Raw genomic sequence first — 15,488 nt, 5'->3', positions numbered from 1 at the left:
GCAGATGAATTGAATAAACCAATTTCCATGAAATAAAACAGCTCCAACACTGCCGATCCAGACAGCCAATAATCTGTTTATTGCAAAGTCACAGTGAAATCCTTGAAAAAAATAACACTCAGACAAAAATAAAACAAAGAAACGGAACAAATTTTACAAACACATCAGCAAAACAATAACAGTAACATGTCAACAAAATGATCCAAGGAGACTTGATTGCAGTTTTCGTACGACAGTTTGTGAAATAATGCACTTCATGGCAAAAACACCTTTACATATCTCTTATTAAATTAACTGTCCATGTGATTTTCATTATTTTTTTTTAGATCTTTGGAATTCAAAGTGTGGACATTCAAATTATTTTGGTTTAAAATAACTCGCACAGTGCTTGGTCAGGCAATCATAATCCTTTAGAGAAGCACCTTTTCTTACTTATTAATTTTTTTACAAACAAAACAGAGTTATAATCCCATAAAGGCAGTGGCTGCAGGATGGCGTCCATTCTGCGGGAAGGCAAGGTCGCTCTTGCACCGTAAAAACCGTAACAGTGAGGGTCCGTCTCCAATGCCAAGCTACAATCAGACCGTTTACAGTGGGAGTCCAGGGTTAACAGCAGCAGTATGATGGATATGATATGATTTAATAAGGTATCTTAATAGAACTGGATAATGATGCATGCGAAATACAAATATGTGATCTTTTCCTGCACAAAACCTATGGCCTCATTTACGCAATTGAAAACAAGTGAAAACGGATTGATTTTGCATTTTCATTTCCACACGTCTTAAAAACGATGTTCACTTACGCAGAGACGGCAGAAACATTGAAAGCGATGGAGTTAAAATGCCAGGCTCATGGCCTCGTTGGTGCTGTTGGTTGTTTCTGGAATGAAACCACACACACGTGTGCAGAGAACAATGCGTTATAAACACTAACAATGGGAGAACATGGGCATTTCTATGGACAGACAATCAAGATGGATTGCTATTAAGGTGACTTGTCAACTATAAAGCTACTAAGCCCCAGGAAAATATGGACTGGGACTCATTTCACCCCATTGTTGTTATTGTGAAACTCCCGTATGTACAGAAAAACTATTTACTACGGCAATGGTGTGTATGTCCAGTAGCAGCGTTTCAGAAACGTTGCGTTTCCCTCCATCACATTTTCAAGAGTTGCGCGCTCCTCCATTTCCACAGACGCGGAGCGTTTTCAAAAAGTTCCACTTTGAGAGCTGTTTTTTTTTTTTAAAAAAGTTGGCTTTTCAGTGGCTCCGAGCACTGTCGGCATGGAAACGGAACCCCACTTGAAAACGTTGTTGGTAAACGGGGGCCTAAGAAACCAGCGTTGAACCGGCGATGGTGAGTTTTGCACAGTGCGGGCGCTTTAGGCACTTTGATGTTTTGAATCTTTTTCGCTGCAGACTTAAGGCTGCTACACCGTTTTATGTAAAATGACAGGAAAAAACCCCCCAACTATTATATTACTTTGGATAACTTGATCATATTGAGCGACTGAAACATCCAATACGACACAGCGGGTCAGCAAGTTGCATTAAAGTATTTTGGCTTAACATAGTGAACGGGAAAAAAAACCTCATCTCAAAATATATTTTGAACATTTTTCTATGGTGGTTCTGTCATGACAGAAATATGTTATCCCTCATGATTGTGAAACATAGAGTAAAGACTTGTTTTTGAGCTGTGAATGAGCAGTTTGACTGTTATACTTGTTTATTTTCTTGAGCAGTAAGTATAAAGGTAACAGCGGAAATTAGCAGTGTCAAAAGAGAAATATCAAAAGAAGCTATGATTCCCCCCCAAAAAAAACTGCTACTCCAAAATATTCAGCAAACTGCTAGTTAGCATTCGCTGTTTTTTCAGGAAATGAGACAAGTATACGATATTACATTCCTTAGACACTAAAGTAATTCCTTCATGAATCCAAAAGTATAGTAGTAGTTTTGCACATCCAGTTCTTGTCTGGTTTTTATTAATGCGCTTTAGTTAAATGTCTAAAAGAGAGATTTTAGGGTTTTCTGGAACATAAAAAGTGTAATTAAAAGTTAAGAACAAAAGTAAACAGTATAAATGCCCAACACACAGTTTTATGAAAAATGTGGTTTCTAACAAAGAGGCTAAATTAAATGTCTAAAGATTTTAGGCTTCCAACATCGTCCCACAAAATGTGGACTTGTCCTTCTTTCTCGATTGAATCTTATACCGTTTCAAATCTAAAAACAAAATGTTTCAAATATGAAGATGATCTTACTGATGAAATATTGTAAACTTCTGATTACCATAACAAAAACTGAAAGGGGCACTAACGGGTGCTAACTTTGATGTTAGTGCAAAATGTCTTTTTTCCCACCATTTTTTGGGATAAAGTCCTCCCCAAATATAAGAACAGAAGAATAAAACTCTAATTGAAACATACCTAGATAAACATCACACTTAATTTAAAAAAAACAAACATCTGACAACGTAAGTCCTTAAGTTAATATACATGACCTGCTACACAGTCACAATATGGCATTTGATGTGTCCAATTCTGAAGAAGAGGTCACTTTTGCAGGTTTAAAAACAGCATGAAGTTTTTTTAGGTCACTTGTTAATGAGGCTTGAGATGAAGGTGGAAATCCACCCACAGTTTCATAAAAGCACAGCCATGTTTTCCACACAAACATCAAGAAAACGCAAGTCGAGGTGAATACTGGTTTGTACCTTCGTGGTGATATAGGCTTGTTGGATATGTGTGGAACAACACGTCCCATGTTTGCCCTATAAAGACTGTTTTTGATCCGAACATCACATATTTTTTAATCAAAAGGAGGTTAACTATCTGTAATAGCGCCTTTTATGCTCAAATCTAGATTTTCTCTAGAAATCTTTGACATGCCACAGTTTTAAAAGCGCAGTTATGACGGCGAATGAATCCAAAATATTAAAAGCATAATGATATTTTTGCATGTTGGCCATTTGCTACAATGTCACATTTTTCTGAAATTTTAAAAAGTTAAATTAATAATAATTTTAAAAAAAACATACTTTGGTAAATGCATTCTCGGTACAGAGAACCCTGACAGTGATGTGTTATTAGCGATTAAGGCAGTTCCATAAGACAGATGCACTCACAGAAAACAGAGAAAGATGGAACAAGGACAAGCTTTTTGGTTACAGACAGTGACGCTTCTTCCTGATGTTGTTGCCTCAGCGCCTGCAATTCCTCCACCCGCGTGTCAAGTGTTTGCATCATTCAGCATAATGAACAGCCCTTTCCTGCAGCTGACGAGTGCGTTGTCCTCAGGTGGGATTTCCGTTGCCTCCATCACGGGGGCAGATGATCAGGGTGGAGTCCAGGTCCAGTCGGAAGGCCGGGTACAGCGGCTGAGAGAACGGGCATCGAAAAGTGTGCAGGAGCACCACCGAGTCCGACACGCTGTAGAAGGACAGGGTTCCTTTGTGGCGCTCCAGGAACACGCCGATCCTGGGGCAGGGTGGCGCCGCCACCGTGGTCTTGCGGTTGTCGTGCCAGGCGGCGTATCCGGCGTGCGTACACCTCAGCCGCCAAGAGTTATCGTTGCGCCCGAGGAGGCAGGGCTTTCCGCCACCTTTGCGTCCAATGCCCCGGTAGGTGACGCCGATGTCCACCCACCCGCCGCCGCTCCATTCCACCTCCCAGTAGCTGGCGCCACCAAACTGACCCTCCCTGCAAAGGACTTGTGCAACCGAGTCGAAGCGCTGGGGGTGAGGCGGGTAGGACTGCGGTTCCTCACCGCAGTGGGCCCCCTGGGGTCCCTCTAGGAGAACCAGGGTTGGATGGGCTGTATCAGGGTCCAAGGATAGACGGGATAAAACTAGAAGAGAGGACAAAAAGACAGTTAGGAACACAAACAGCCGGAAGGGCTCGTTTCGATACGCAGATCAAGTTCATTTTTCTTCCTCTCTGTGAAGCTCACTATCTTCTGATTGGCCAGACTCAAAAGTTTGTGAGGCCTCCTATCATGTAGCATCAAGTGCTTGTAAATTGACGCCAGCCTCATCATCAGCTGTTTTCAGATCAAACCACTGAAGTCGTGTAAACATGCGCTTGACCTCATTAATGGACGTGATGGAGGTAAAGTGAAGGTCCACTTTGAAAACCGGAGCACTTTCATTTTGCTTTTAACATTTTGAAGTATATCTGACCACAACTGGAGACCTGCTGTTAATAGCCTGTTTACACAACAACGAGTGACTGGAAATCATTTAAGAAAGCCAAACCCTATCCCTTTTTGTTCTGGGGGCAAAGTTTTCAAAATGAGCTGCGCATTTCAGAAAAGCTGCTCTATTTGCCGTTTACATGGATGGAGAGCAGCGCGCTTCGAAAATGTTGCACTCTGTGTAACTCACAAGGCCATTGTAGTTTAAATACACAGCCATGACACAAAACAATCGTTCCCAAACTGGCACTCTGACCAGTGCCCAGCGGGCTGGTGAGGGGGTCGGCGAGACACTTTGATGGGAGTAAAAACAAGATCCATCAAGGGGCGCCCGCTCAAGAGTCACTGACAGCCATCGAGCTATGAAGCAGACTCTGTCAGTGCAGAATCCCAGAATTGAGCAGTCGTCTCTATGACAGAAAGGTCATTGGAGGAATCAAGGCTTTCAAAGAGAAGGTCTCAGTTGACATTATATGGCACTGATGAAACAAACAACACGTACAGCCTCAGTCCTCCTTGAACCAAAATGAATTATTGAGGCCTAACAAGGTGCTGCAGCACTGTCTTCCTGTCAGCCGGCTTGTTTGTGTCAGGACGGGGTCCCGATCTTAATGACAGACCAGAATGTCACTGTCGTCCATACAGTATGATCACACATCCATCATTAATGAGGTTCTATACAAGGCTCTCAAGTTTCTCCGAAAGACTCATTAGGTGGTGAGTCAGGAGCACGTGGAAGAAGAATGGGGAGGGCGTGGGGTCAAAGAACGGGAGGAGAACGAGCGAGGGCAAGTGCGGAAGAGAATGCTGCGAGCTGAATGGGTGCACCAGACAGCGACAGAAGAAGTGATGCAGAGAGAGAGAGAGAGAGAGAGAGAGAGAGAGAGAGAGAGAGAGAGGAATTAAATTAAGTGGTCGACGATGGATGGAGGACAGGAAATGGAAGCAGGAGGACCAGGCTGCAGCAAAGTGAGACGGATGAGGTACTTACACCTGAGGAAAACCGCCCTCATCCTCTGATCGGCCGGCTGCAGAGACAAAAAGGACAAGGGGAACGACACTGGCACGGCTGTAAAGACAGAAATGACAAAAAACAAACGAAACAGAGTGAAATGGTGAAACTGAAAAATGCTGCTTGTTTCATTCTGATGAGATGAAGGCGACTGAAAAGAGACAGACGTGTGTGTGTGTGTGTGTGTGCGTGTGTGTGTGTGTGTGTGTGCCACGTGGAAAATTCCAGACAGACAAAAAGAAAGCAAACGCCACTTTTGTGATTGGATGTTGTGAAATCACTGGTCGGCCAAGCAGACAACACCAAACATGCTTCAGAGAACCTGGTTATTGGAAGGGAAGAAAGTAAAAGAGGTTTACATGCACTCGGGTTAGTGTGAATATGGTGTTTACATGCAGTTAGGCGTCCGTTGCTGTCCCCGGGGTCGTCACAGTAACACAAAGACTCAAACAGATGGATCTGACTGATTTGTTCCACCCAGATGTTGCACACCCCATTGACAAGATAAACCGCAAAGGACGTTAAAGTCACTTTGTGCAGCACCGAGACGGTTTTGTTAGATTCGACTCGTTAGTAGGATTTTGAGCAAAGAGGCAGACAAAATCATCGGTTTTGTGAAAGTTAAAGGGTTAGTCCACAAAAACATTCACCAACACTTCCCTTCCTTCCATGTTTTTACACTTACCCCTGTTGTCCGGATGCCCCGCCCACATTGATGGTTGTGTTTGCTGAGGTTTGGCGTTCTCCTCACTGTCAATTTGTCCACCTCCCCAATATAATACATACGAAATGGGATTTGGTACGTTTTTCAAACATGCACGTCTTAAGAAATCAGTCAAAATGTCAGTTAAAAAGTAAAAAAAAAATCTGTCACAAACTGTTGCTCAGAACATTCTCTAAATGAGATTTTCTGCAAAATCTGGACACAACAACATACCTGCAAAGCTACAGCTAACGTATGGCAAGACTTCTGCAGATTTGATCAATGTAACTTCACTTCCATTATCTGGAAGTCTATCATTAGTATTTCGGAGGGTACTGGGAGCTATGGTTATAATAAATGTGCATGCCAAACCGTGTCGGTGGCAACAGGCTAGGACTTTTTCCACCGTCTGCTTTGGATCTAATCCAGATTATCTGGAGCAGAGCCAGAGTGTGTTGCGCCAGACATCCCACCGTCCTCCTCTCCATCAATATTTAACACCGCCACTGTTTCTAGTAGTGTTAAATGTCATGTCGAACCTTGCAGCCGGCTAAAAATGGGTCACCTCAGATGCGAGGATGTGTGAGTGCGTGTGTGTGTGTGTGTGTGTGTGTGTGTGTGTGTGTGTATCGTGTTTCCTCTGCTTACCTTTGACACACTCTCCACCAGATACGTAGTTCTCATTAACTGCAAGAGAAAGATAATCGGTGTGAACCTGAGGGCGGAGCCGCGGGTGTCCGGGCCGTGTGCGGCGCAGTGTACCTGCACGGCTGATCTTGTCCACCTCCTCCCGGCAGACCTCCTCCATGTGGCTGCGGAGGTGGCACAGCGCCCGCCGGGCGCCGCTGAAGGCCTCCGTGGGCAGGCTGAGGGCCCGGGAGTGGCGAGCGGCGGCGAGAGGGACGCAGAGCAGCGGCGCCGCCTGAGCAGGAAGACAAGACAGGAGTGGAAAATCCAGCCTCCCAACTCCCTGCTTAATTCCTTATCCAATTGAATTTAAACAAAAAAAAAAGCACTCAGGCAGGTGCTGTTTTTAAAAAAAAAAAAAAAAAGTTCCGCCGGTCACTGCTGACTCATTCTCTCCTCTCATCCGAGAGTCTCGGGGCTTTTCTCAACGCGCACTATGGTGAATTATTACGACCTCCGGGATGCATTAGCTGTAATGGCTGGATATCAAACGGAAGAGCTGCTAATGCCTCACAACTCATTCAAGAGAAACCGACTTCTTCGGAGCCTAAAGAGTGTCTGACATCCATTTAGGTAGAGCTGCAATAAAGTAGCACAACGACGGATGAGCTCAGGGTTGTCAAGCACATTCTAGTTCAGGGGGCCACATTCAGCCGAGCTTCATCTTGAGTGGTAAAACAGTGACATAATAACCTTTAGATTTAAAACTTTCAAAGTTTTTCCATGGTTGTGGTGCAGAGTATACAAGATGAGAATGTCTGACTTTGACTTTGAGGATAATTCACTGGCGGGTAGCGAGCTTTCATGCCAGCATCACTGATATCTCAGCTCGGGTCTCAGTGTTTTCTTGCGTCCGCGACGCTTAAGAAATTTGTTTTAAAAAAAAATCAATGTCGTCTCTGAGATGTTTTACTTGGCGGCCGGTTTTGGCCCACAGGCTTTATGTTTGACACCCCTGCATTTGACCAAATAATAATTATGAGTTGAATGATTTTCACATTTTTGTGGATGTACAATTAAGTCTTACTTGAGTGGATTTAAGTGAAGGAAAGTCTTTATTTACAAGCCTCCCGTGGGCCTCTGCTCCAATGATCTTGGCACCCGTGTTTGAGGTGAATCCTCGCTTCTTGACGTTTACCTCACTGAGTGCGTCTCCACCTGCCGCTTGTCCCCTCACCTGGAGGAAATGCGCGTTGTCTTCGGTCTGCAGCAGCTGGCTGATCCCCCCGTCTCTCATCCTCAGCTCCTCCAGGTCTCTCTCCAGCAGCTCGATGTCCCGCTCTGCTCTCCCCACCACCGCCCGCTCCTTCACCTCCAGCCTGGCTCGAACCTACGGCACAAAGGAATAAATCAAAGGGACGGATAACTCCAAGGAGGTGTCAGACAGGGGTCTGCGAGAGGTAGATTTAACACATACTTTATTACATTTTTAGCTTTTGGAGACATTGCTAGAGATTAGTCCTCTTTTGTTTTTAATGGCTTTTCCTGCTTTTCCATTTAATGCATGTTGGCTGTTTGAGCGTCTTTAGAAGGGAGCGGGCGAGACGAGTGGCGGTGCTCAGGGGCCTGCAGTGATGACCCATCAGTTGTGGGAATTGAACCAGTGACACTAAGAGCCCAAAGTCCGCTTCTGATTTTAATATATATCTTTATTTTGTACATGTGAAAAAAGAACAAAAAAAGTTTGAATTTAAAAATAATAAAAACTTTCAAAAGAAAGAAGAAAAACCTTTTAAATTAAAAAGCAAATGTAGAAGACAACATAATCTGTCTTCGATGTGTGCTAATCTGGATTTACATTTTCGAAAGGGAGTAGGAAGAAGTGTAAATTTATTTAATCTCACCCCTTTGCGTCTTGGTCATTAACTTCATTCTTGAGTCAAACAATATTTTTTTCTTAATTCTAACATCAGTGTCAATACATTCATGCACCCGAACATCACCAGCTATTATTTACTACAACAGTTACAGATCATCCATCAATCAATGCGACACCATAAACAAACAGACCCTCGCTGCCATCCTCAAACCCTACACCCCGCCAGAATCAACTCTTTATATCTCTTTTCGAACTGAATTAAATTTGATATTTCTTCCATCAATTTACTCCACAGATAGTAACACAGACACTCTTCAAGGTAGTGCACACATTTCTCTCTTTCTCCATGGATTTGAAGGTTTTCCATTGTAAAAACCTAACCTCTGGAACATTTCTGCTCACTAAACCACTGGTTACAGCTGCTATGCAAGGCTCTCAATCCATCCATTGGGAGCAGTTTGGGATTCAGTGCCTTGCCCAAGGACACCTACGACTGAGAGTCGACCACTCTACCGACTGAGCCACGGTCGCCCCCCGTACTTAACAAACACCGAGCGTCCACGGAGGGACTGTAAACGCCCTCATCTGAATTCTGCTTTAGCTTTCTTCGTAAACGTGTTCCCTGAAGGTCGTCCCCTCAGAATTGGGATCCTAGGATGAATACTTCAACGCCATCTATTATATATAGTCTTTCCAGCTCTTCTCCAGAGTTTCTTCAACAGCAATAAATGGATAAAACAGTTGAGGAGCGAGAATAAAGCATCAGATAAATGATGACACACTCGAGTTACCGATCACTTCACTTCTCAGACGGCTGGAACAGGAAGAGCACTTGCTACACAAAGCCAGTGAGATGGAATGCAACGTTGGTTTGTGAGATGCAAAGCCGCACATTTTGTTTCCCTGTGATTGTGGTTACATGGAGTCGTGGTAGCGTCGCTCACCTCTGCCTTGATTTTCTCCAGACACAGACTCATATCAGCAAACAGAGCTTCGCTGTCCTCCATGACCGCCGACGCCGACACCTTACAGCACACAAGACAGGTGGAACTGTTCTTTCAATCAGGATTAAAACATAAACACAGCAGTAGAACAACTGCAGTTAAGGTTGTGAGGATGTTCAGTGATGGTGGGGGGGGGGGTTTCCAGGAAGACGCAGAAGACGCCACATGGAAGGAGACGATGCTCAGGGGAGGGAGGAGAAAACGCTTTTCCTGGAAGAGAGAGGAGCGGCGGAGAAGCTGGAAGATAGATAATGAGTAATACAATAGCTCTACGTGAGGCCTGTGGGAGAGATGGCGAGGTTCGTGGATGGAGCGATGGTGTAAATGTCCAACGCTACAGTCTTTTTATACTTTACTCAGAACACAATATAAGTTTGTATGAACTGATAAATGGATAAATAAAACAGACACAGGAAAAGAAACACTGAAAACAATGAGCAGCATTAAGTAAAAGGACCACCTGATTTAATGCAGCGGAGCAGGTTGGTTTTCACACAAAACTTCACATTTTTGAGTTTAAATAGTTTTAAAAAAAATGTATATATGTATTTGTCATGGAAAGAAATTGCTCCTCAACATTGATTGAAAAACAGGGGTTCCCTACCCTTTTTCTTCTAATTCGTCCAGTTTACTGCCATCTATCCGGTCTCTGATTTGGGAAAATATTACTTGACCCAAAGCAGGTGTAAACTTAAACAAACTCTTCAAATAAAGTCAGTGCATCGTACAGGTTTGCTCAAAGTTCGAGAAAGTATCTTCCTATGTTGGTCTTTGACACCTGCAGATGTGCGAGTAACACAGAACATTGAGTTCATTATATTTACTTGAGTAACTTGTTGGTTAAATTGTACTTGTGAGGTTAGATATTAAGCCACATACTTTTTGATTGAGTCCAATTCTGCAGAAAAGAACTTTGACATTGTTTCAATGGGCTTAATTCTTCTCCTTCATTTCGTTGTTGAAGGGAATATTTGACGGTGCAGCGGAACAGTATCAGCTGAATGGAGGTGAAACTGTATGTTGTATTTACAGAAAGTATGACTGAAGGGGAGGAGAACGATAAAGAAGAGGTTGAGAACAAGGACAGAGCCCTGGGGAACACCAGAAGAGCATGGCTCGACTTTAGTATTTTCAGAGCTATGATTCGTGTGTGTGTGTGTGTGTGTGTGTGTGTGTGTGTGTGTGTGTGTGTGTGTGTGTGTGTGTGTGTGTGTGTGTGTGTGTGTGTGTGTGTGTGTGTGTGTGTGTGTGTGTGTGTGTGTGTGTATCACCTTGAGGGACGCCAAGCTTTGCTGAAACTCCTCCAGCTCTCTCTCTCCGGTGTGTATCCTTTCCTGGACTATCCTCTGAGACTCCTGCAGCTGCAGCTGACGTGCACACACCCACACATAATAAGATCATTTCATTAAAAAAAAATGAAAAACGCAACTTTTCTGAAACCCTGCTATTTCGCATGCGCACCACGGCCAGAGGAAATAGTTCTTCCGCACATTTGGATATATGGATAATAACAACAATAGCAGCCTCCAGAGTGTCATGACTCCCAGTCCATATTCTCCTGGGACTTGGTAGTTTTATAGTTGAGTCGCCCGTTGTAGCGATCCAACTTCATTGTCCATCCGTCCATCTATCTATCCATACATCTATCCATCCATCCCATAATGACAGATACTCATGTTCACATATATGGTCAACAAACCACGTTTTGGGACTGTGGAATTAATTTAAACCCATGACCTTCTAGATATGAGGCAGATGCTGAACACTAGACCACCACGTAGTTCAATATCTGAGAAATGAATTTTAAGCTCTCATTGTTTCTTAAAAAACAAAATCATAATCCACCATCCCCAACCAAACATCCTCCTGGTTTCTCATGCTGAAGTAATTATCATAAAGTCTTTACAACAACAAAAACAACAAGTCCCGTTTTAATGGATGGACTATAGATTTAAACTGAAATGACAGAAGCAGCTTTCGACTGTAAACAAGACAAAAGTATTTATTCCGCCGCCTTGATCCATGAGCTAATGTTTCTGTACTTATGAGATCGGTTTATTTTTGGACTGTGGGAGCCTTTTCCATGCCTCCTCCGATGATCCAGTAACTTGTGCGGGTCAAATTTCGGACAGTAACTTGTGGCTGTGGAGTTTGAACTTGGTGCGTAAAGGTGCGTGTGGGTACCTGTCTCCTGGCCCGCTGTGCGTCCGTGCCGTGGAGCTCCTCCTGGTCGGCCTCGCACAACAGGCAGTCCCCGCTCCACTCCCCCGCGGCCTCCGCCTCCGAGCCTCCCCCGACCGGCTCCAGCCCGAGGCGGTGCTGCGCGCACAGCCTCTCCGCCAGGCTCTCCACCGCCGCCACCAGCTTGTGGCGGCGCAGGGTGCCCACCTCCCGGTGCGGCACGACGTGCAGCTCGCAGAAGGACGCCAGGCACACCAGACACGACTTGTGTGCCCTCAGTCCGCCCTCCGGCGGGCAGAAGTCGCACGGCACCTCCCCGACGCCCCCCAGGTAGAACTCCGGAGCCGTCACCATCTCGCTGAGCTTGAGCTTGTCGACGACCTCCGCCAGCACCGTGTTTCTCCGGAGCACCGGCCGCGGGCTGAATGCCTCGCGGCACTGCGGGCAGCTGAAGTGGGCCCCCTCCGCCTGGTCCCAGTAGTCGCTGATGCACGCCATGCAGTAGGTGTGTCCGCAGGGGATGGACACCGGGTCCTTGAGGATGTCCAGACAGATGGGACACCTGAACTGGCTCTCGGTCACCGAAATGTTGGCCTGCGCCATGGCGCGCGTCCTCCAGTGAGTTCCTGGTGACGATCACCGGCGCTCTGCCCACCGCTGAGTTGGTGTTGTGAAGGGGAGCGGTAAGTATACAGGGAAATAACCCTTCCGCAAAGTCACACGCACTCATACACACACAGAGCGTGGGGAAGATTCCTGCCCTCAGCGCTGACTTGCAGGCGTCTTTCCTGGAACAGAAAAAGCGCACTAGGTTTTTACTGGTAAAATAACATAATTCTCAAACATTGGCATATTCCAGCTTGTATTATCAGGTTCAAGGTAAAGAAATCAACAATACAAGTATATATTACTATATTTAAAAAGTCAGAATACATCTTTAAAGCAAAAATTAAAAAAAATGCAACATTCACTTTCTAATGATTTTCCAACAGTAATATGCATCCCCATACCTGGGATGACGCCCCAGAAGTGAAGAAAGTCTGTCATCTCTTTCGCTGGCTTGTTTAAATTTTTTAAAATTTTGTCCTCCAACGAGCGAATCACAAATCAAACCCTATATAGTGTCACTGGGGGTTCATCCAATCCCAATCAAGGTAGGCTCTCACTTTGATCCTCCCACAATTAAGCAGCTCTGCTCTGGCACATGGCACCACGAGAGGAAGTACTTCCTCCTTTTCCTAAGAAGGGCATGTGTGGGCGGAGCCAGTCCAGCTCACACAGACACAGCAGATTCTGACCGCAGCTCATATGATCCAATATTCAAACGGATGAAAATCAAGAAGAAGCAGGATTTGTTGCAATAAACTTTGAATACAACATTTTTGGACCAACAAGACCAGTGTGAAAGTGTTGAAAAGCTGGATAATATAACCCCTTTAAGTTAGTTTAAATATAATTTGTAAAAAGTAGAATCACTGATGTTCTTATGAATATGACAGGGGATTCAAGAGCCTCTCCACCTTTCAGTTTATTTGATAAATAATATTTTTCAGGAATATTTTGGTTGAATCATCATGTTTTGTAATGTTTTTGACATTATATGATTGGATGCAGGGCGACATGGTTGGTCATGGGTTCAAATACCGGCCTTCTTTGTGGACTTTGCAGGTTCTCCCTGTGAATACTGTATGTAGGTTTTCTATAAAACATGCATTTGAGGTTAACGAAATTGAGGAAATGTCTTTGTTTTTATGCTGCCACTGGTGTTTGAATGTACATACCTGTGTCGATTTTAGTTGTGACTTTTCTCTAGTTGTATTTATGTTATTTTGACGTGTTTCTTTTATCTCATGAAAACCACAATATGTGGTTCCTTCTTTACACTCATACTGAGTGTTGTTCAGCATGTTAAATGGTGGCAGTGACATCTAGTGGTGGTACCTTGTAACTCCACACTAGTCGCAGAGAGGATGAAAAGCACTTTAACAAATAATTCCCTCCTCATCTCCATGAATTGTAGTTGGATAAAAAGAGTTTAGAGGTTAGACGGATGGGCTTTCTCTTACAGCATACTCACTGTGGTATTGTTGTCTATTGGCATCCACGGAAAGATTTATTGAAGCAGGATACAGCTCCTGAAGGCTTATCTGGTGCCTCTACAAGTGGAATATGTTGTAAAAAAAAAAAAAAAAAAAAAAAGCACAAAAGGGTGGTGGTATTAACACTATATTAACAGATATTTGATATTTATATGGAAAATAATTACAATTACTGAAGATTCACAGAGATTTTTAAATGCAGCCTTAGCCTAAGCTTGTTACTATTTCACTAAACTCTGTATACAGTATCTGTAATACATGAATTACAATTAACATGTTTGTACAAGCTGATTTTTGGTAATCTATCTAGTTTATGAGTACATTTCTGTAAAGAGCTGCTACAGCCCAGGATTACAGAGCATCTTCCTCCCTCTAACAGATGTAAAATCATATAATATATAATAATAATAATTATATTTATAATTTTATTTAATTATAATATATATAATATCCAGATTATAGAACAGCTTCAGCAGTTGGACACGCTATAAGAAGACTTATTTTATATAAATAATTTATATTGATTATGAATCCCACCGACTATCATACCTGATATAGAAAGCATCAGGAAGTTTCCTAAAAATGATTGTGAGAGAAAACAAGAGGGTTGTGGCTCCTCCCTCTATAGTGAAACCCCCCAGTGTAGAGTAACTTTACTCATTCTTAAGGAAGTACCTGTGATAAATCAGTGGTTTTCAGTAAAGCTTTGTTTAAAGCAACTTCTCCAGGCTGTGCATGGATGAAACTAAAAGTGTAATTCTCCATAAACCTGCCACATCAATACAAATTTAAAGCTGTATTTTATCATAAGAGCAGTTCTAAACTTTTCAGTGGTTTCATAAAACTATTAAATGCTGCAGTTTTGTTTTTTTTGAAATATCTTTATATTGCTACAGTACCTTATTGCTTTGCATCAGAACTGCATCTGCTATCTGCTTTATGAGGGATGCCTTTCATATCTCCCAATAAAAAGGTCACTTTTGGATTACATTGCAAGCCTCCTCGTGGAAATTCAATTAAAAGGAATCCGCTCTCGTTTCAGATGTGCTCTGTCATCCTGCGCCGCCTTCATGAGTTGGATTTCAGACAGCGGACTGAAGGTTAAGAGGGGGCTTTTCAGATACTTAAGCTCTGCTCTGACGCACGCACGCACGCACGCACGCACGCACGCACGCAAACACACACACACACACACACACACACACACACACACACACACACACACACACACACACACACACACACACACACACACACACACACACACACACACACACACACACACACACACACAGGTCATTTTACCTGCTTGTAGAGTTAATTGGTTTCCTCTCGACTTTAGTTTGAGGTTATTGCTTTATGTCTCTTCAAATTCTTGGATTTCTGAGCAGGCAAAATGAGGACAGACGTATTTGTTTTTATGATGTGTTTAAGAGTGATATGTTTTTAGCAGTTTAAGAGTTACTAGTATGTGGATTAGTCATGAATTTTGTTTTTTCCCCCAAACCAATCTATGTCCACCTTCATTTAGATGCTGATTAATCTCATGAAGATTTTTTTTAATGATTTATTACACATCAAATCAACTACACCAATGAGATTCGATCAGATTACATTGGATTTAAATGCAGATGAGATTATTAGATTTGACAAATTAGAATGCATTACAAAATATTTATTAGAGTTAGACTAGATAGATCAGCTTCATATTCTTGTAAATATAGATGCTTTAGATTATTGATTGGACGATGCAGATTGAACTAGGTTATGTTCATCACATTG

The 15,488-nt window shown here is 43.2% G+C and overlaps 1 protein-coding gene across 1 annotated transcript; it reads right to left on the bottom strand.

The window, feature by feature from the left end:
- Positions 1–2,088: 2,088 nt before the first annotated feature.
- On the bottom strand, positions 2,089–12,284 carry LOC308109726 (E3 ubiquitin/ISG15 ligase TRIM25-like). Its single transcript, XM_080463510.1, has 9 exons — positions 11,611–12,284; positions 10,698–10,793; positions 9,367–9,447; positions 7,781–7,933; positions 6,679–6,838; positions 6,565–6,603; positions 5,899–5,979; positions 5,193–5,270; positions 2,089–3,856 (listed from the first exon to the last, which is right to left on the bottom strand). The coding sequence occupies exons 1-9, from the start codon at positions 12,208–12,210 to the stop codon at positions 3,303–3,305; spliced, it is 1,842 nt and encodes a 613-aa protein (XP_080319636.1). The 5' UTR covers positions 12,211–12,284; the 3' UTR covers positions 2,089–3,302.
- Positions 12,285–15,488: the final 3,204 nt, after the last annotated feature.

The sequence above is a fragment of the Lipophrys pholis genome (genome assembly GCF_963383615.2).
Source record: "Lipophrys pholis genome assembly, chromosome: 5".
Classification (NCBI taxonomy): domain Eukaryota; kingdom Metazoa; phylum Chordata; class Actinopteri; order Blenniiformes; family Blenniidae; genus Lipophrys; species Lipophrys pholis.
The sequence above is the reverse complement of the archived record's forward strand: the minus strand, read 5'-3'. Positions and strand labels throughout refer to the sequence as shown.